The 21,871-nt window shown below is 37.9% G+C and overlaps 1 protein-coding gene across 9 annotated transcripts in view; it reads right to left on the bottom strand.

Annotated features, from left to right (window-relative positions):
- Positions 1-1,587: 1,587 nt before the first annotated feature.
- The window catches only part of Add3 (adducin 3), a 125,934-nt gene continuing 105,650 nt past the window's right edge, over positions 1,588-21,871 (bottom strand). For 8 of the 9 annotated variants that reach the window (XM_013158357.3, XM_003475196.5, XM_005005973.4 and 5 more), the window contains 13 exons: positions 19,384-19,522; positions 15,584-15,735; positions 14,314-14,394; positions 13,182-13,331; positions 12,590-12,733; positions 12,378-12,476; positions 11,150-11,332; positions 9,243-9,500; positions 7,839-7,958; positions 7,358-7,444; positions 6,534-6,657; positions 4,356-4,451; positions 1,588-3,766 (listed from right to left, as the gene is read on the bottom strand). In XM_013158357.3, the coding sequence (XP_013013811.1) occupies positions 3,474-3,766; positions 4,356-4,451; positions 6,534-6,657; positions 7,358-7,444; positions 7,839-7,958; positions 9,243-9,500; positions 11,150-11,332; positions 12,378-12,476; positions 12,590-12,733; positions 13,182-13,331; positions 14,314-14,394; positions 15,584-15,735; positions 19,384-19,522 (1,926 nt within the window). In that variant the 3' untranslated portion in view covers positions 1,588-3,473. The remainder of the gene's footprint in view (positions 3,767-4,355; positions 4,452-6,533; positions 6,658-7,357; positions 7,445-7,838; positions 7,959-9,242; positions 9,501-11,149; positions 11,333-12,377; positions 12,477-12,589; positions 12,734-13,181; positions 13,332-14,313; positions 14,395-15,583; positions 15,736-19,383; positions 19,523-21,871) is intronic. The other variant, XM_003475197.5, reaches the window with a different exon arrangement.

Below are 21,871 nucleotides of genomic sequence, written 5' to 3'. Positions count from 1 at the left end.
ACGATGCTAACAACTTTGGAAGTGTACATCTATAGGTAAAACACCCCATTTCCTTTTAGCCTTTTATAAGCCTTAGTTTCATCATGCACAAAACAGGGATACCATCTCCCACTTCGCTGGGTAGGCCAGATGAGTCAACATGTGAAAAGCACTCAGCATGATTTTGCTAATCAGAAGGTATCAGGCTGCTAACTAGCTCCTCAGTCAAAAAGATGCGACTGTCAAAGGAGGCATTATACTACCGCTCATAAGGAAATTACTCCTCAGAGGCCTTATGCCACTGATTTCTGAGACCACACCTTGAAAACTGTTGACGTGTTCTCTGCAGGCATTACAGCCATTGTGAGTGACATAACAGCAGCGTTGAGAACAGTCCGGTGAGAATAAGCAACAATAGAGATGTCCTCCCAGTTCCAGCTACTTCACAGCAAGCCTGGTGCCACAGACTGAGAAAAGGGAGGCCCAGAGAGTGGAAACACAATGGATTGCTGGATCTCTTCTACCCTCTAGTGGCCACCAGGATTGCTCTTTTTAAAATCCCAGTCTGGTCAAAATTGCAGTTTTGAGTGTACGTAACATCTTGAGTTTAGAGAAACAGTTTGGCTTTATGTGTTTTCTGCTAACCAGTGCTGTCACCATCTTACCCATCCAGTTCTCTCTTTCTTGCTAATAGGTAACTACTTGTCAGCTGACTTTGAACGAATTGAGGATAATGGTTTTGCTGCTTTACGGAAGGGCATTTTGAAATGAATAGATTTCTAAAATAGCAATTTTTCCTACAGGGCTACTTACAAGCCAAGGTAATAATTAAGTATGCCCAAGACTGTGAAGCTATTTTTCTCTGCTCAGGCCCTTCATTTTTGTAATAGGTATAATAAAAACTTTAATTAAGCAGAACCCTCAGTTAACATGATTTTTCCTTCTTATATTCTTTTAGGACCAAGGGAGAAAAAAACTCACAAGAAATTATTCATGCGAGGTTTTAACTTAAAAGTCTTTTGAGTGGTTAAGTAGAAAAAAAACCAGAATGGAAATTGCCCTTATACCATGATTATGAATATACAAAAATACATGTATAATTGGACAAGAGTTGGGAGGAAACAAAAAGTTTGAATGTTAATGTGGTGGAATTGTGAAATGTTTCTATTTTTCTTACTTTATTTGTATAAATAATAAATTAAAAATCAAAAAGGGACAATGTATAAACCCAGTGCGTATCTTACAGCATTTTCTGTTCTACTTTGATAGATAAAGTGAGCAGGTTCACAGCAGGGCGCAGTGGTGCTGGCTGGGATTTCTGCCCCAGGGAGGCTCACGCAGGGCTCGGGCAAGGCGGCAAGGCCAATCCAGCCTGGCTTAGTGACACACAGTCCTCAAAAAAAATTCAAACACCTTAGTATGTACGTTTATATATCCACCAACACATGCACATGTGTCTATGTACATGTTTCTAACTAAGTTGAAAATGTATTTATCAAAATGTTCCTTATTCAAAGTACTGACATTTCAGAGAACTATAAAATTCAACAGACCACAAAGTATAGGCTAAGTAACCTCCTAAATGGAATCCTCATAAACCCAAATACATATACTTAAAATACTGTTTATTTGTGATTTAACATTAATTAGCATAACATCTAAGAGCAATTATCAGATAACATTTATACATTTTTCCACAGGACACAGAAGTTCATTGGCTCATTCATTATGTCAAAGCAAGTAAATAGAGGCATTAGCAAAAGGTGCAATAGTTTATGGTTGCTTTAAAAAATATTTATGCACATTGCATTCATTTAGATATATATATTTTTAAAAAGTTATGGAAAGGCATAGTTCACAGGTTACTGTTTCTACATATGTTGTATACAACATAAACGATGTAAAACACACTAATCCTCAAACACACAGTTAAGCAATTGAAAATTTCCACTAAGAGATCAGAACACTGATTGCAGTGGTCAGTGAGATGGAGAGGACGCTTCTGGGCTCCATCTCAGCTCCACAGCGCGCACACAGACAGGCCAAGCCGGCCTGGACGCTTTGCGGTCATGGAACTTCCTGCTCGCCAGTTCACCTTCACAACAGTAGGGGTTATTTTTACTCAGTGGCCCATTGGGATCTTTGATTTTACATTGATTTGTGATATCACTTAGGAAAAAGGGGAAAACTATATTAGGTCTAGGTTTAAATTTGTATTTACATTAGAAAGTAAACTGAAAAGATTTTAAAAAATGGTAAAAATCAAGAAATGGTAGTTTGTTTAGGGGTCAGACCTACAGATTTCTTCTAGTGCTGCCCTCTAAAGACGCACAATTTTTAAAACTCAAATGTCAACCAAGGTATTTTTTTGGCAGAGGTGGAGGACTTAAGAAAACTTGGGACATGTTTTCAGTAAATCATGCCACATATCCTACCATAAACAGGAATTATCAATGAGAGCTCTTTTCACATCCCACCCTTCTGTTCCCTTTCTCTTTCATTTTTTCCTTCTCATTTGGTTATCTTACAAGATTTTCTTCATTCACTAGCAACTAAGAGAAAAATATAAGATTCAAATATGAATCTAGATATACCTTTAATCTGCTCTAGATATAATCCCTTTGATACCAAGTCCCTGGATTCCTGACTTATATTTAAGCATACTCAGTACCAAGCAGTCTCAGATGTGCTCTATGGTTAAATGATTGGCTAATATGCATATGACTTTTATACTGAATGGTATACAAACATCTCAACATACAAAAATTGTTTTTTCCAGAGTTAAACTAAATAACCCATGTTATGTGTACAAAATCCCCTTTGTTGAAAAATAAGGGGCTTTCTAAACTAATAAAAAAAGTTTTCAAAAATTATAGTTTATTAAAATGATCTTTTTTTGGCAAATGAAGTTACTTCAGGTGAGAAAATTTTATACTATGAGTATAACTCTGAACAAATCTTTTCTTAAAACTTTTTAAAAAATTATGTGCCAGTGTATACTAATGCTATAGATTTTTATCTTAGAAGCTTTTAAAGCATTCCATTAATGCCCATTTAAACAATGGGGACCCAAAAAGATACAGTCAATAATCATAATAAAAAATCATAATCTGATTATTAACTGAAGCAAGTGTGGAGAAATAAAATATTCTCACTTGTTCCTTGGCAGTTTCTCTTGAACAGATATTACGGAGAAGTTCTGAAGTAATCAGACAGATATGTTTGTGGTGAACTATAACAATACTTCATGAGAACAGAGCTAATTAAAACTAGCAACTGTTTAAAAATTCAAAGCCATTTTTGGACATATAAAAAGAGATGAATTTCAAAGGTTTTTTCCATAATATTTTTCTTTTAGTAAAACCTGTTCCAGTTCTTAAAATCCAGTTTGCTACATACCCCCGATCTGATCTACCACTGTATATTAATGATCAACTTAAGTGTGGTATTTAAGTGTGCAATGTCACATTGTAATAATTATAAAAAGATTCTAGTTAGGCTTCAACTTTCTCCTTTTTCTTGTTTTTTTTCAGAAAAGAAGGAGTGCGGAATTTCTTCTTTTTCTTGGATGGTGATTTTGAAGGTGAGCCATCAGGAGACAGAACTTCTTCAATTTTTTCTGGAGACTTAATAGTAATCTCGATGTTTTCTATGGTTGTACTTGTAGTTAATCTACTCACTCGATTTGCAAGGTCATCTTCAATATCATGCATATCCTCCTTGCCATTTACTACCATGACGGGTACTTCCATGGAGATGAAGCTCTTGGAAAATATCTCATGGTTTTCTACAAAAAGGGGAGAGATTTTTTTCCAGTTACTTTATATAGTTAACATTTCTGTTTTATTTTGTAAAACTGAAAGGTTTTAGCAATGTACTAAGGCATTACTTCTGATGAAGACAGACCATCATTTTCATAAACTATTAGCATGAAGCTAATTTTCTTAAATGATATAAGGGTGAGGAGAACAAGATTGTTACAGAGTAAAAGCCAGATTATTCTGGTCTGATGACATGACAGTTTCATTGCAAATCCAATCAGTATAAATGAAGACACATATGCTTATGTTTTGGGGTCATCTGGCAATCAGAACTGAAAAAGATTTCATGCTGTTACTTGAAGATGCAAGACAAGTCAATTTTAATTCCACAAATTCTTAGAAACTATGGATTGCCAAAAATCTAAAAGTAAATCAGTAGAAATGCTGATAAATGTAGCACCCCACTTAATAAGAAATACAAAGTTATTGGGAGACTCAAGTAAAATCCATGGCAAACTTACTGTGACTACTTGCTCAATTTCTTACATGAGAATAAATGATGGGGCAGACTTCTGAGACTACTCAATGAATGCTACTGGAAATTACATTGAATACCTTCTAATTTTTCAGGGACATTTTGCGGTGACTGAGTTTGAGACTGAATTTGTGAAACAGATGAAGCGTCATCTGAGAGTAATTCCTGCTCAGCATCTGTTGGATAAGAGTTTCATTAAAAGCCATGCAAAACAAAACAAAGAAGCATAAGATTTCAGGGAGGTTAGTGCATACATCAAATGCCTGCGTATACAGAGAAGATAAAGTCTTCAACTAGGAGTGGAGCATGCTAACAATTATCCCATGTATCAATAACTACGCAGTAAGAGGAGCTTAATATGTGGAAACTTCTGGTTTCTGAGGGTTATTTACATAGAAGGCTACAAAAGCGGCATGGCTACTGGCAGCCTAGGGGCAATATGTATGCACTTAGGTTTTGCTGGTGTTAGGAAACCGAAATATACTGCACAGCCAGATGAAAAGAATTATGAAGCCTCACCAATGTTGTTACATTAATGAGGCAAAATGCTTCTCTGAAGTTTGGAACAATATCCAATTAGTGATTCCTGTTAGAGCAATATTAGTGAGCCAATTTAAGAGGTCATAATGAACGTGGAAAAAATTATTTACAAAGTTATATATAAAAAAATGATGGTCGGGGCTGGGGATTTAGCTCAGCGGCATAAGTGCCTGTCTTGCAAGCAGGCAGTCATGAGTTCGATCCCCAGTACCGATAAAAAAAAAAAAAAAAAAAATGATGGTTGTAGAGCACAATAGTTGTTACCTGGCTTCTTTAGGCTTTCAAAAGAGATTAAAGAGGGACATTTTACACAATGTGAAAAACAGAAAGCTTTCAACCTTACATTAAGTAAGTTCAATATTAAGTAAGTATATCACTTAGAATATTTAGTATGGGTATATTAATGAGTTAGAATGACCTTGCTTTTATGACGAAGGCAGAAAAACACTGATAAAAATATTCCTAGGACAATCCTGATGTTACTAGTTTTTCCTACATATACTGTGGATAAAAATTCTGCAACTATTGGCTTCTTTAGCTCCTGATTAAAAAAAATTAACTGCATGCTGCAGATGGACTAACGTGGCAGCCCTTACCCTCTTTTAGAGCCACACATTCCAATGCCACACTTCAAAGTCCTATTCCCAGGTGTATCTGTACACAGGAAAGCTGTATTTGTAGGTGGCTCATGGACGGACTGAAGCCTACACAGACTCCAGATCAAGGACAGCTGCTAAAAAGAATCTCTTATGCTAGAGCAGTGATGACGAACATTTTAGTTTTTGGTGATAACAAATAGCCGTTCTAACTTATACCACCACTGTTACAGAGAAAAAGGGAGCTAGTGCGCAATTAGCTAGGATGTTTTCATTAACAATCTTAAGTATCACCTAACAAACCACTAAGAGGTCCTCAGTTAGATAAACTCAGCTGTATTACCGTGTGCATGTGCTAAAGGAAAGTCACGTACGCTTCTGGCAGTTTAAATTTTGATTCTGAAATGATCACATTGGTACCTTGAGACACTCAGGAACAGAGATTTTACAAAGAATTAAATCCACACACTCATTAGTCTATGATTATTTCAAAATAAAGTTTTGGGGTTTTTTTGGTACAGGGGGTTGAACTCATGACTTCATGTTTGCCAGGCAGGCTGCTTGTGCTGCTGAGCTAAATCCCTGGCCCCCAAAATAAAGTTTTTAAAAAGCCACATACTAGGAGATGTTTAAGTCTACAGCAATATTTACTTTGGTAATTCTTTACTCATCTGTGGATTTCTCTTTATATATTTTATTATACAATAACTAGCATTCAGATTGCTAAAGAAGAACAGCTTTCTCTTTACGTTAAGACAAACAGTAGTTCCTGGCAGGTCAGACCCACTTACACTTAGCAAAAAACTGAAATAGATGAGAAACAGCATAAGTGCATACAAAAGGTATACTATTATTATTATTGTTGTTGTTGGTTTGAGACAAGGTCTCACTACGCAGTTCATCCTGCCCTTGAATTTACTGTACAGTCCAGGCTGGCCTCTAATTCATGACAATCCTCCTGCCTCAGCCTCGTGAGTGCTGGGGTTAACGGGTATGTCCCACCATGCCTGGCTTATAAAAAGGTCCATTTAAAAAAACTTGGGTTGACTTTTAATCAACCAGCTGGAGGTGCTCTAGTGTTATTAGCATGTTATCTTAGGCTTCTTTCGAAAGGTAACAAACCTTCTAGGCCTTGTTGTTTCCGTTCGATTGTCTTCTTATAGTCTTCAAGTTCTCTTTCTGTGAGATGACTGAATGGATTAGGAGGAGCTGGTGGGCCCAGATCATCATCTTCAAACTGCATTGTCTTACAAGGGAAAAAAATCCAGATCCATATTTAAGAGTTCTATTTATACCTACACACACATACACAAACACACACACACACACACACACACACACACACACACACATTTGTGACACCCCACTCTATCAGAACCCTAAAATCACTTATCAAAATGTTTTGCTTAAAATACTCCTATTAGATTAATGCTCCTGGACTACTAATCCAATGGACTAAAATTTCCAATGATGGTTCCTCAATAAGCATGTACGGGTAAATTTTAATTAAAACCAAGACAAGCTTTGAAAGATTTAAATAAGAAACATTTTGAAAAACCTTAAAAATAAAACTGTTAAGCCTTTCAATTTGTTAGAAAAATATAGTTGTTTTCTCTAGGAAAAAAACTACTAACTGTCAGTTATACCTGATAGATTAAATTCAAACATTTATTGTTGACTCTTCTCCAAACTTCACTCAAAGACATAGTGAAGAAACAGGAGGAAAAAAGGGGTACACCTTTCAGGACAAACACGGGAGAGAAATGTGTGCACATGAAGGTAAAGCTCCTTTTCCCTGAAAGTGAGGACTTAAGAGTGGCATTTTCAGTTTTGTGAAATACTGACTTTTTAACTTGCACTTAATCTTAGAAAAAATTATTTGTACTTAAAAAGCAAAGAAATTACACAGTAGATCCAAAACAATAATTGTGTTGCTTCAGACTTACAGATGGAGGCTTATCCACAACAATTCCAGCAAGCAACTGAGACTGTGGTCCTGCTGTTTTCAAGTCATACCGGTTTTGCTCTCGAATCTAAATTCAAAAACAAGTTCTTGGAAGAACTGTGAAGACACGTTTGCCTGGCCTATCCCCCACAAGCTTATTATTTCACACTTCTAAGGAAGAGTCTCCTCCTGTCCTATCAGTAAAGACCTCAAACTCACCTTCCCTCTGCGCCTCTTGGCTGGTGGTTTCCTGTTACCTTACACTACTGACCGCATTGTTCTCTATACCAAGCTTCCCTAAGGCAGAAACACTGTTAGTGCTTCTTCCTATGTAGTCTGCTCACTGATGACTGGCAGAGCTAAAGATGCTCAGTACAAGTGGAAATTACTGAATTAAAAGTCTTCTGTAGTTACACTCCTAATTTGATATTAACCAGGTTTAATCACTAATGATTTAAACATAAAAGAGGACAATGTCTTACCTTGTTTCTTTTTTCTAGAACCTCATTTGGGTTTGTGTTTAAAGGAACAAACTGATTGGGATCTTCAATTTTGATAGGTGTTCCACTACTAACTTTAGAAGAATCCTGTGCTTTCATCCACTAAAGAAAAGAAAAAAAAAAAAGTTCTGAATGAAACTTGGTGTGAAGGAAGTATTAGTAACTGCTTATGGTTTTAAGGCAAGCACATACCATCCATCTTTTAAAGACAGTAAGCAGTATCTTAATGTTAATTTACACCTCAACACCAGTTCAATTAATTCACTCGTCATACTAGTTGGAAAAAGGTTCACAAAAAAGTCTTTGTTTTTAAAAAAATTAACAAATGCTGTTTTCATTCACATCATTACCCTGCTAACTAAACATTCTCCTCTTGAAAACTGAAAATACGGCACTGTGGTACACAGAGGCACAGACATAGAGCACGACCTGATGTGAGTCACATTCAGTGTTCTGCTGCCTGCACTAAATTTCCTCAGATGATGAAGGCCATGAAGTCACAAGAAAGGATTCTTCAGATACAGTTTTTCAAACTCTGCTTTTTATTTCTCGCCAATAGAAAAGGCTAAGAACCTCAAGCAGCATTTTACAATGGGGACATACTCTGGTAGGAGGCCGCAGGAAGGATCTTATGTAATTCTCATTTACTTCACACTAGACCCTTATGAAAGGCTGATATTTAACAAGATTAATAATGACAGGTACATGAGTCTGTTAATATAATGAATTCTTAGAAAACTGTGAGTTTAATTATGTGTGTTCTTTTACTGGATACAGAACCTTACAGACTAGGGAAAAACATACAGATGCCTAAGCATGTTCATACTGAATTGTTACTGGTTTATGGGATGGGATAAACTAATTTTGAAAGCTAAAAGTACATTTACGTCATGGTAAATACTCCAAAACCTCTGAGGCAAAATTCTAAAAAAGAAAAACCAATCCACTTGCCTACCTATAAGATCTTGCATAATGGCAACATACATAGAGTAACTGATGTAACTTTGTCACATTTTGATGTTGATAACTTTTAAAGTTATCAAGATAAACTACACAGAAATATTATGTAGATGGCCAGAACTAGGCTTGAGGCAGATGGTCACCACTGAAACTCTGACTCTGCCACTAAACCTTGTTAGTTAGTCCCAGTTGCTTAGGTATTTTCATCTATCAGGCAAGGGAAAAATAGCATCTGTTGCATATTAGGAGAATTAAAGGAGATTTACGGATGTGTGGCACTTGGAATAGTGTTTTAAACAAAGCTAATACTTGACAAATGATGATACTATTTGTAATATTGTAGTTAACTTCTCAATAATTCAGACATAGATCCATTTATGGTAAGTAGGCAAAACAGTAAAGGCGAGCTGTGAAAAGAAAGCGTACCGTGACTTTGGTCCTGGGGCTGGTCTCCCCACTGCGGGACTCCTCAGGCACGTTCACTTTCATGTATGTGTTGGGTGAGTTCAGCCACCTCGTCTTCTCACGCTGCTGTCTCTGTGCCAGATACTTGAGAGGAGAGAGTGGCACTGTGTCATCCTCGAAGGAAAAAGCGGTCACAGTTGCTGGGATTTCCACATCACTCTTGTGTCGTGGCTTTTCTCGAATGAGAGGATGCCTATAAGCATAGCCTGTTCTATAACCCTAAGGAAGGGAAAACTACATTTGAAGCAATCTGCAAGAACATAACATTTGGAGATTATTTCTTCAAATGATTCAAAAATACTCTTGTTGAAAAACAAAGGAAAAAACCATCTTTCAAAACTCTACTATAACTTCTATGTAACACTAGAGTTGAAATTAAGGAAATTTCAAGATCTGGTTAAAACTGATTGCAGCTGGCATTCCAATTTCCACTCATATAACTGTTTCTGACAAAGATAATTTCTAAATTGCTGACCAGAAAAATTTTCCTATCCATAAAATGATTTTTGGAAAATCAAGTCTCAGTACTTGTTTAAGTCTTTGTTCCTGGTTCTGCAGGCAACTTGCCTTTTGACTCTTCTTGGCAGAGAACAAAATCTAAGACAAGGTGCCCTGTGCCAGGTAATGATGCAGCTCAGGGGCGCAGTGCTGACCTAGCAGGCACAAGCCCTAGCTCTAAAAGGAGGGAAAGAAATGCAAAAGTTGAGCACAGTTGTGTGTGCCAGTAATCCTTATCTTAGGAGATATAGGTTGGAGGATCACAATTTTGAGTCCTGCCTGGGCAGTTCAGGGAGATGCTATTGCAGAAATAAGTAAGAAATTAAGGGCTAGTGATGCAGCTCAATGTGAAGGACCTGTGTTCAATCACTACTAAAAAAAAAAAAAGAAAAAAGAAAATACACTTGCCAAACTGTACTCTGCTAAGGCATCAATATCCAAAATACATAAGGAACTAAAACAGCTGAATAACAAAAAGGAAATATTCTTCAGTAATAAAAATGGACAAGAGATCTTAAAATTCTTAAAAGATGACAGTCAAATGCCCAGTGAGTACACGAAAAAGTATTCACTATCACTAACCACTAGGGAAATGCAAATTTAAAGCATATCTGCTACAACGCATATTATCAAGAGACCAGATGTAAGTGCTGGAGAGGCTGAGGGGAAAGGAAACTTTTGTGCTCTGCTTGTGGCAATGCAAAATTAGTCATCTTACGGGAAACAGCATGGAAATATGTGGTCCAGAAGTCCCACTAGTGGATACATGCATCCAGAGACACCTCTAATCCCACGTTATGACTGCAGCATTGGTCATAACAGCCATGACAAACAATCAACCTAGTAAGTGTCTATCAAACTTGATAAAATGAACAGAGAAAATGTGGCACAGACATACAATGCTACATTAGACAGCCTTGAAAAGAAGGCGATTCTGTTGTGTGAAACAACATCCATGAATTTGGAGGACATCACAGTAAGTGAAATAAGCCAGGCACTGGATGACAAAAACTACAAGATCTCACGTACATGTGGAATCTAAAAAAGTTAAACTCATGAAACATAGTGCTATAGTGCTTATTAGGGACTGGAGAGGGGAGAAGACAGTCAAAGGATACAAAATTTCAGTTAGGCTCAGTTCAAGATGTATGCTGTATGATACAGTGGCTACAATTAATAATGTACTACATTCTTAAAAAGATACTTGTGTATCTAATGTTTGAGTCTTAAAAATGTAGTTAAATTACATCCAAATGCTTATCTATCGTCAAATTCTCATCCTGGAAAATTAAGAAATATATTTTAAAACCAAAGGAAGACATAAATATCTGTACCATGAAACCCAAGTATATGTCCAATTTTTCACCTACCAAATTATCCAGAGTCCTCATCAGTCCTTCAAATTCAACTTCTCCCACCTTCCATTTCTGCTGGGAGCCCATGTTTACACCTCCTCCTCCAGCTGCCGCTACACTGTGAGTGAGAGCTTTATACTTCTGAAGGTCCAGGACAAGCAGATTGTCTACTCCACCTGAGCCTGCTAGTGCTCGCACCTGCAATCAACAGGAAACCACACTGACACACAAAACTGGAAAGATTGCTAATGACTATCTTATTTTCAAACATATACAATTTTAATTTGGCAAATATCCACAATTCTCATTCAGGATACTAACAATGACAAAGCAACAACACTCTTGGGTAAGCAGGAAGCTTTTTCTACTTAGCTTAAAAAGATATCTTCCAGGTCTCTGGTCCTCCTTGCTGGAAAACACATTTAGAACCTCATCTTCTAAACATATTTGAAGCAACTGAATTCTTTTACCTAATTTAAAAGTTCTTTTCTTGACATTTCCTCATTACTATCCAGTTAATATTTTTGGTGAAAGGTTTTAATTTTAAAAGGAATATAGGGACACTATACTTTGAATTTAAGGATATGTAGACAGAAGTTGTCAGCTTATAGTCTTAAGTGTTCTGTAGCCCCATTTGAGAAGGGACCATTAAAGCCAAAAACAAGCTAGTTACTAAGACAAGATACACTTGGTAGGAAAGTTTTTCTTCTCCTGACCTTTTTTGTGGCATTAGAATTGATTAAAATTATTATCACTTGCTTCAAGAAAATCTGGTTGCTTTTCTTTAAAAGGGAAATTAGAGCCTTTATGTACATTCTGCTTCTCTGAGGAATAAAGTGGTTATAAATATCAGGTCTATAAAGAGACTGTGGAACTGTTACAAATTTCAAGAGTTCATAAAACTTCTGGTCCTAGTTTTTGTCTTCTATGAATTGGCCACAATACATTTGATTCTTTATGATTTGTGGCTGCATTTCTCAATTAGAACTAAATTAGAGAGTGAAAACAAGAAAAGAGGATGGTGGAAAAAATGCTAAGTAAGGTACTCAGCATTATGTGTGTATACATTTTAATGTCCTTTCCTATTTTCAGGTCAAGGAACGATTGAGTTGACAAGTCTTTACCTCAGTAGAAATTCTCTTAAAAAGCAAAACAAAAGCCACTGCTGTTTTAGAAATATATAAACATAAAATCCAACTTAATGGGCAAATAACAAAGCAATACAAGGGGTAATTTTGCCTACCTGAATTTCACAGGCCATCTGCACATTAAAAATATAATGAAAAGCCTCTTCAACTGTTTCTCCAAGTGCTATCACTCCATGATTCCTGAGTACCAGCACCTAAAATAGAATCCCCAGAGCAATCACTTTAAATAACTGGCATAACTCACACTGTTTTCATCAACAGCACAACCACAGAAATAGCTCCTTAGATAGAGACTCTTCCTACACACCTTACAACTTGGCCCCAGGACTTTCTGCAGCTGAATTCTCTCCTCCTGTTCATCAAGTGATCCCTGGTAGTCATAGTAGGCGACATCTCCCAGGATAAGGGACTCTTGAGAAATTGGAAGGATCCCGTACGTCATGGAGGACACCTGTTTGATTGGTCCATACCAGTAAAACACATTAGGTTACCAGATTTCCATAGAAATTGATTTCTTTAGGCAGCTCAGGTGGGGCTACCACAGCCCACCTCCCACTTTAGTTCTTCACTTCTACCAGGGTGGAGAGGCGGAGGGTAAGGCTTAGGAAATATAACTCAATTACAAGCTATTTCAAATATTATAAAAGGAGTTTTGTTCTAAAAACTTAATGACCCAATCATAAACTGATTAGTTTAAAAATCCAAGAAGGATCTCTCTCGCTTCCTCCAGTGGTAGCATTTGGCATGAGCCACTGGCTCTGTGTTGCGTAGTGGATTAATATTTCAAATATAGATTTGAATGGTAGGGTCTGAAGTAATGCAGACAGTAAAGGAGCATGTTGTGAAAGTCAAATACATTTTTCACAGTCATCCTTGGTTTTGGTCTCTCACTGACTTACAGCTGCTGTAGCATGGGTGTGGATGTGGATCACACACTTCACATCAGGACGTGTGGAGTAGATTGCAGCATGGGGACCGAATCCTGAATGGTCAATTTTCAAACTAGTACTTCCCTGGTCAACCACTTCTCCTATTATATTGACTTTCACCTGGAGAAATCAGAAAGACATTTCCAATTGGTATAAATGTATCAGTTCGTCTGTGTTCTACATGGTAACCAGGGAGTGGTAAACTGTTGTGGAAAAGGTCATATGGTAAATATGTTTTATGTTTTGGGCTTCTGTTGTAAGACTTTGTGTTGTCATGGCTGTACAAACCAGCCAAAAGCAGTTTGTGGAAGACTGGGGCCTGGAGTGGTAGCCCATATTTATAATTCCAGCACTCTAGGCGCCAAGGCAGGAAGATCACAAGCTCAAGCTCAGCCCAGGCAATTTAGCAAGATCTTGTCTCAAAAGATAAAAAAGGCTGGGAACAGTAGCTCAATGCAACGACCCTGGGTTAAATTCCCAGTATCGGGGGAAAAAAACTGGTACAGTTTTTTCCCTATACAGCTTTAGAAAGCAGATAGCCTGCAACAAAAACTATACTAGCAGGAAGGAAAGTTTCCAAGAATCTGAGTTAACTTCAGCTCTTCACTGGAGATTCAGACAAATGGAGCGTTTTCTGAATGAGCTGGAAAACTTTCATTTACTGACACTGTAGCATCCAGCATAGCTGCTATTCTATGAGCTGAAGTCAGTGGACAGGAATACAGTCATGAAAAAGAGAAAATGCTGGCTCAGATTCTATACTCACACCAACTAAACTGTTTAAATTTAGCTATACAATACATACAGAATGTGCTTCATTTAAAAAGGATTCTGGAGCATATGAGACAAAAAAGTAAAAAAGATACTCTCCAAAACATAAAGAGGTTGTTAATTGATGTTAATTTCAACTCATTAGTCCCTTCAACCACTGCTCTACTTGGGGGCTAAAGCCTTTCTTAGAACTCAGCATAATTTTCCAGTTCACTGTTCACTAGTGTTTTTGATCCGTACATCATTCTTCTTCCATTCTGTGTTAAGGACTAAGACCTGTCAGGAAAGAACCAGAGAGATCAGAAAAGTAACACAGGAATAAAAATTATACCAAGTTGGAAGCTGTGGCTTCAGAAAAAGATAGGCCTCTGGGAATTATTAAAATGTGGTCTTGCTCCTTACTTATTCTTACCTGGAAGAAAGAAAAAAACAGAGGTTATTTCACAGGATACATATTTTTCAGTGTAAATGTGACTAGCAAGCATTTTCAATGATCTAGTGAATAAAACAATGAGGCAAAAATTCTAAGTTCACACATAAAACTTAAAAAAAAATTCCCTCACTTTCAAGTATCTGCTAAAAAACTCAATACTATATTCCCCCTCTTTTTTAATTTTTAAAGCTAAATGTAGCTTTAAAAAAAGCTGTAAAATATTTTTAATTTTTGTCTATTTTTCCATTTACTGAGCTTATCTAAAGTTATTTTGGGGTTCCAGCAGTTATTTTGGGGGTCAGACGTATTCAAGAAAAATAAATGCCAATATTATTCAACCCCAAGTAGAAACAATTATAACCTTAATTTGCAACATGACAATTAAGGGCATTAGGTGTGGTGCACCCTGTAATCCCACACTCAGAGGAGGCTGAGGTAGGAGGACTGCTGGACTCGAGGCCAACCTGGGCTACAGTGAGTTCAGGGCCAGTCTGAATGACAGAGCAAGACCCTGTCTTAAAAGGAGTGAGGGGGGAGCAGGAAGAGAGACACAGACAGAGGCAAAGAGAAAAGAGACAGACAGAGATAGACAGAGAGAGGGGGAGAGAGAGGGAAGGAGAGGAGAGAAAGGGAAGGAGAGAGGGAAGGAGGGAGGGGGAGGGAGGAACAGAGAGAGAAAATATTAAAGGAAAATGGGCAGGAAAGAGAACAAAATTGCTTCTTAGAAAGAAATAAAGGAGAAATGGAACTGGGGTAACTAAAGACTGTCCATGGAGACAAAAGAAAGATTTTTGGTGGGCTGTACTATATGGCTATGTCATTCTAATCACACATTATTTTAGTGTTTTTTTTCATTTCAAAAGAGTATCTTGCTTCTCAGTGTAAAGAGAAAACAAACAGATATAATTAACATGAACAAGGATAAATCTATCACAGTATTCTTTCTTTAGGTTGGTTCTACAGCTGGTCTGTATCAAAGGAATACAGAGAAGAAAGCTGTCATACTTGTGGCCTTTCTTGGAGATAACATTTGAATCAGCATTAGGTTGTCATTCAGCATACTGCATTCAGGGAATAAAGTCTGAAAACTGGATTTTCAAATAAAAGCAAGAATATAGCTGTCTTGTAATGAATTTTTAAAAAAGGAATCAAAAGCCAAAGAACTCACTGAGATGTATGTATTTGCCAGGTGTGCCCATCCAAATAAATCTGCAAGTCTGTACAAGCTGGCAAGTTTACAACGAGTAAGTTTTTCTCCTTTCACATACGAGGATGTATCCGCACTGGGAAGGTCATTAATAGGTGTGACCATGCCAAGACCTAGGACAGGGAAAATTGTGGAGAGACTCAGAGTCAAATACGGTCTTCCCTAGAAATGAGAAGCCAGGAAGCAGCCAGTAACTGCGGGTATGCAGCCCTGTAAATAATCAGCTTATCCAGTGTTTTACTGGCTCACCCTCTTTCAGAGAAGTATACCAAGAGCAAAAACAAGTATCAGCTATTTTCTGTGACTGCTCAGTAAAAGTTACTTCATCTAGTACTTTCTGGGGAATGCCTGCATATCACTGGGAAAAAATGGTTTCATGATCCCAAAGGTGAAAAGTGTTACTAAATATTGAGGTTACTGCCAACATTATGATGCAAAGACTTTAAAAGAAACATACTTTTCTAAAATTTGATATTTAAGCATAAAATTAAGATATAACATGCATACAAATAACAGTATGGCTTATGTTATTCTGAAGTCTCAATGACCCAACAGTCAAGTTCAGGTGCTGCCAGTTTCAACGTTCACCTTTTGTTCAGTCTTCACACACCTCCATCTCTTTGCCCAGCACTGTCTTTCTAGTTTTCCCCAGGCGTATGTGATACTACATTGATCTCTCGCTCCCTTTCCAAATGTATCTTTTCTCCTTCCAAAAATTCTCTTTTCCATTTTTCCTCCAACTGGGGCCCTCTGTCAAAGCTCACGCTTCTTGTTTCTTTACCATTTTCCTTTTTGCCATGAAAACACTGCACACTCCTAGGCCTCATGTTTGTGTAATGACAGTGTGATCTTCCTCTCTGACCATGACTGGCTCCCTAATTTTCAGCCTGCTACTTCTAACAGCCTGCAACACAAAAGCAAATTAAAAGGTTTACTTTCTACTTTTCTTATTGTTTCTCTACTTTTCTAGTGTTGACGACATTACAGATTCTCCAGGCCGAAACCTTCACCTCTACGCCTTTCCCAGGCTATCACAGACAACTGGTCCCCACATTCCATCATTCTCTTCACAAGGCTCCTCAGGTTCATGTTAGAGTCCAGACCTATCTCTTGGGTGGATTCCCACAATAACCTCTCTCTTTCTTGTCTCTGCCTGTAACCCTTCTCTATAAATTCATCCTGGAGACAGCTACCTGAGTTTCCTAATGTACTGCTTTTATCTGAGAACACAAGCCCAGTCACGAATTTTATTAAAGAGAAGCCCCAAATGGGAGATTTAACTGTGAAATGGTCAAACGAATTCAATGACAGCTTTAAGCATTATGTGGGCCATGCAAAACTAGTATGACTTCTGACACGATCCTATCGCATACTTCCCCCTACCCTTTCAGATTCACTTTCAGTTTTCGTACCATTACATAAATATGCTAAGCACACTGGTCGACTTCCACTTCCTGACATCTGAACACAGGGACAAGGCTGTCCTCCCACCATCCTTTGCAGATTCCAGCAGGCCGGCCAAAACCCCTGCAGCTCTGTGTTCCGGACACGGAATCTAGGACATTCACAGGACAGCTTCTCTTATTATTCTGCTTTCTGCAACTAGTCTTCCTTTTCGAACTTTTCTTTTTGGATTCTTTTTTCCACATCTATCCCTCTGGTATGAATATTTAATCAATGCCTACAGCAGCTTGTACTCTTTCTCACATCTTACCTGTCAGGTCTCCTCCCAAAGATTGCAGATGGTGTCCTGGCCACTCAAACTGAGTGCACTGAAAGCTAGGCTTCATCCATTTCACAAGCCAAACCAGATTCCTAGTCTGCACTTTCTGCTTTTGTTCAAGCTACAAAAAAATCTACCAGTCCATTCTTCATACAGAAAAGAGTGATTTTTAAAAAATTTTCCTCCTTCTTGAAATGGCTTCCCATCAAAGTTAGTAAATTCAGACTTTCAAACTTGGCTGTGACATGATTTATATCAAAATCATGTTTTCCTATGCTTTACTTTGTTTCTGATCTGACTTTACTTGACGCTTGAAAAGCATGCTTCAGACTATTATTATTTCTGACCCTTGACAAGTCCAAAGTTATTCCTGCCTTTTGTCACCTGGCACCTGTACTACCTCCCTCAACCTAGAATACTTCCCACTTTGGTAAGGCTCACACCGTCAGGTGCTCTCTCTTCTATCACCATATCGCAATTCTCTACGGAGCGCTCCCTGTTATCTGATCATCTTACTTAGACTATTTGCTGTCTCCACAAGAAAAGGACTCTGGTCTGTACTGTTTACCAGTGTACTTCCTGTTCCTCAATCAGGCACTTAGCTCAGACACACTCAATATTATACAAAGAATGAAGCAAACCAGCATAACATTTGAGTTTCTGTTTTTGCTGGCAGAATGTTTCTCTGAAGTTAGAAAATTCAGTCATTAGGGAACTCATCCTTCCTCCTTTCCCCAAATACCTCAAACTTCTAAGTCTGTTCTACTTTCCCTTGGGTATGCTGCCTCATTGTTCTCTTTGCTTTATACAGTGATGGCGAAGCTTTAGTTCTCAATGGTACCGACAGCCCATCCCCACACATGTGCATGGGCGTGGCACTGCTGCAGCATCCCCACAGCCACTCCTCCAATTCAAGAGCTTTTATCTTAGGTTGGGATTCTCTGAATCCTCAACTGCTCTCTTTCTTTCCTGGTACTCATGTTATCACCTATCAAAACTTTGCAAGGTTTTTTCACATCTTATGCTGGTAGTCCTCTGTGGTCGGGGAGCAAAGGACCCAACTCTTCTCACCTGTGTCCATCACCATGATGCTTTTTTACACTTTTTCCTCTATTGAAAAAATACACGAAGCTGGGCATGGAGGCACATGCCTGTAATCCTAGCACTGGGGAGGCTGAAACAGGAGGATCACCATGAGTTTGAGGTCAGTGTGGGACACATATGTGAGTTCAAAGCCACCCAGCACTACATAGTGAGGTCTTATCTCAAAAAATAAAAATACAATAACGACAACACCAAAACTACATAAATAAAATAACTAAAACTTATATGTTTCTAATAAAAACAAGAAAAGAAAAAAAAAAAAGAAAAAAGAGGCTGCAAATGGAAGGAAAACAAAAAAATAGAAGGAAAATATTCTTTATGGCTTCAGTGTGCCTGAAGGCAGTCTCTACCACTTCTCTAAGGCTGTGCAGCAGGTTCTGGATCTCAGAGCTGAAACGTACAGTACAGGAGCTAAGGCCTGAGGATTGCTGGTGGCCTTACAGTGTTCAGTTCACCAAACTGGTTTTCTCACTAGACAGCTCCTGAATCATTAGAATGCCAAAACCCTTACCCCCAGTTCTAACTATGCTATCTCTGAAAGCCTGATACAGTGAGCCCTCTCTTCTTATCATCAAGTTTTCTTAGTCAACTCCAGCCAGGAATCAATTCAAACTCTGAGCTCACACCATGATGATTTATGAAAGTTCTTTAGGAATTTCTTATGAACAACTTTGTGATGCTTTTCTCTGTAGTTACTTGCAGTATTAATTAAACTATGCCTATGTGGGGAAGGAGCATGCCTTAAACTAGTCTGTAATTTTTATGAAGTCTAGTAAATGCTGGATTGAGATGAAAGATTTTAACCATGTGCTATCTTGGGTGTTAAGATAGTATAAAATTTATGACTGAACCTGAGCTGAACATGCAGCTAGGGAGATATAGTACTCTGAGGTAGAGTGCAAGCGTAAGTTAAAACTATCCCAAACTGACATACTGAGAGGAGGTGAAGAGAAGCCCGAGAAAGAATTGGTCATGATGTAATCTGCGATCTGCTGTAAGGCTAGTAGTCCAGTTGGGTTGTGGCCTTTCTTCATCTGTTCTTGAATAAGACATTCCAGGTCTTCCCGAAAGGCCTGTAATACACAAAAACAACCACTGAGCATGTATTATGCCACTTGAAGCAGAATGACTCAAACATGTTCTGAAATAATCATCCTTTCCTCTCCTCTCTTTTGAACTGCTTTTACCTACACTATACACAAACAAATGTAATACACAAAATAAAACTGAAACACTGGAAGCAGCAGCAAGGAGCCTACTTTTAAGTTAGGAGAAAAACTGTTAAGCCTTCTTAAGCTCAAAGAAAATGAGATAGTATAATATCTACACTAGACAGCACAGTAAATAAAGCAATTGTCAGTAAATCCCAACTTGAGTACCAAGTGTGAATCAATGCACAAGACACATTCCTTGCTTAGTGGCACTGTCATTTAAGTCAGGACAGTCCCTATTTGAACAGGGTGCTACTGTGTATAGATTCATAGTGAAAGCTGTTACTAACACATACTAAGTCACAGTTTCTATTTTATGATTTCCATGGCAGTTCCTTAGCTCCATGAACTCTGAACGCAAAGTAGTAAGAGGACTCAAGAACTAATTAGTCTCTTTAAGCTATCCTAGAGAAATTACACTTTTTCTGACTTGGGGCTCCACATATTTTTATTCTGGAGTTCTGCAAGAGGAAGATGCTATACTCTCTGCTAGTAAGAATATTTGAGTGATTAATTTTTTAAAAACCAAACTGATTGTGACCATACTGGAATTCTGAGTTCATGAAACAGCTTTCACGAGTTAAACGTAGTTTTACTTTTATAAATTTGAGGCTTGTTAAATGTGGATCATTAGTACACTTACAAAAATTTTAAAACATCTAATTCCATCTATTATATCTCGTTCACTCAAATATATGACTAGAACAAAGGAAATTACCTTCTAAAGTACTGTCTACAAGTAATGCACATTTCTAACAGAAAACTCCACTAATACTCAAGTGCCCGTGAACACAGAATTGCTTGTGAGCAGCATATAAAAGGGTAGACGGGTGCCTTCATACAGATGAGAAACATGAGTGTCCACGAGGGTCAAGGCTGAAAGGCAAAGAACCTCTGAGATACCCTCTGTTTTGCTGTTTTTGTCTTTGGAGACAGTGTCTTGCCATGTAGCTCAGGCTGGGCGTTAACTCACTATGTAGCCCAGGTTGGCCTTGAAATTATGGCAATTCTCTTGCCTCAGCATTTTGAGTGCTGGGATCATAGTTGTGCACTGCCATGCTCGGCATTATCCTCATTTATCTTTATATAAACTACAAAACACTTTTGGACATATAGCAATGGCCCAGTTTGCTCTTCTGAAACTTCGTTTTCCCTTCAAAACCAAAATATTTAAACTTTTATCACCAGTATTTTTTGATTTAGTAAAAAGAAAATATTAAGATTATTACCTGTATTACTCTTTATAATAGATCTGAGAAGCAGGTACTATCTATTTTATTGAATGCCCTTGGCCCCATGTTCTTGCAGGAAGAATTTAAGGCCCCTTCCACAATTAAAATGATACAAAAAGCTGGGTGTGGTGGTACATGCTTATAATTTCAGCACTTGAGAGCTAAGACAGAAGGCCTACATAGAATTGGAGGACTGTGAGAGTTGGAGGTCACCCTGAACCATATAACAAGATCCTGGGGGAGGGAGAGACAGAGAGAGAGACAGAGACAGAGACACAGAGAAATACAGAGCAGGCCTAAGAGGTCAGACAGAGCTAGGAATGGAAGACACTAAGTGGATGGCATAAAATTGCACAGTTGCTGAAGACAAACCAAAGTTTACGTAAACTCTCAGGAGTTAAAAGATCTGTATCAAATTAAAAAGTTTCTGCACAGAAAGGGAAACCACCAACATAGTAGAGACTACCCTATGGGATAGGAGAAAGGATTCACCACCTACTCTTCTACAGAGGGTTAACATCTAGAATATATAAAGAATCAAACAAACTTCCAAATATTCAAATGGTTCATTCTTAATAAATGGACAAAAGAATTGGGCAGATGCTTCTCAAAAGAACATATAGGAATGGCCAATAAGTATATGAAAAAATGTTCAGCATCTATAGCCATTAGGAAAATGCAAGAGATTCCATCTCCCCTAGTCAGAATGGCTATCATTAAGAATACAAAACCCCATAAACACTGAAGAGGATGCAAGGGGGGCTGGTGGCTGGAGAGAAGGAACCTTTCTATACTGTTGGTGGGAATGTAAATTAGTATAGCTAGTATGGAAATCAGTAGGGAGGGGGTTGTTCAATAAACTAAAAATAGAGCTACCAGTTGATCTAGCAATACAACTCCCTATATATACTTGAAAGAATTAAAGCTAGCATAGTATAAAGATATTTGCATACTCATGTTTACTGAAGTATAATTCACA

Source organism: Cavia porcellus, unplaced genomic scaffold (assembly GCF_034190915.1).
Source record: "Cavia porcellus strain 051 isolate PalLab524CR breed Dunkin Hartley unplaced genomic scaffold, mCavPor4.1 scaffold_2, whole genome shotgun sequence".
NCBI classification, from domain to species: domain Eukaryota; kingdom Metazoa; phylum Chordata; class Mammalia; order Rodentia; family Caviidae; genus Cavia; species Cavia porcellus.
The sequence above is the reverse complement of the archived record's forward strand: the minus strand, read 5'-3'. Positions and strand labels throughout refer to the sequence as shown.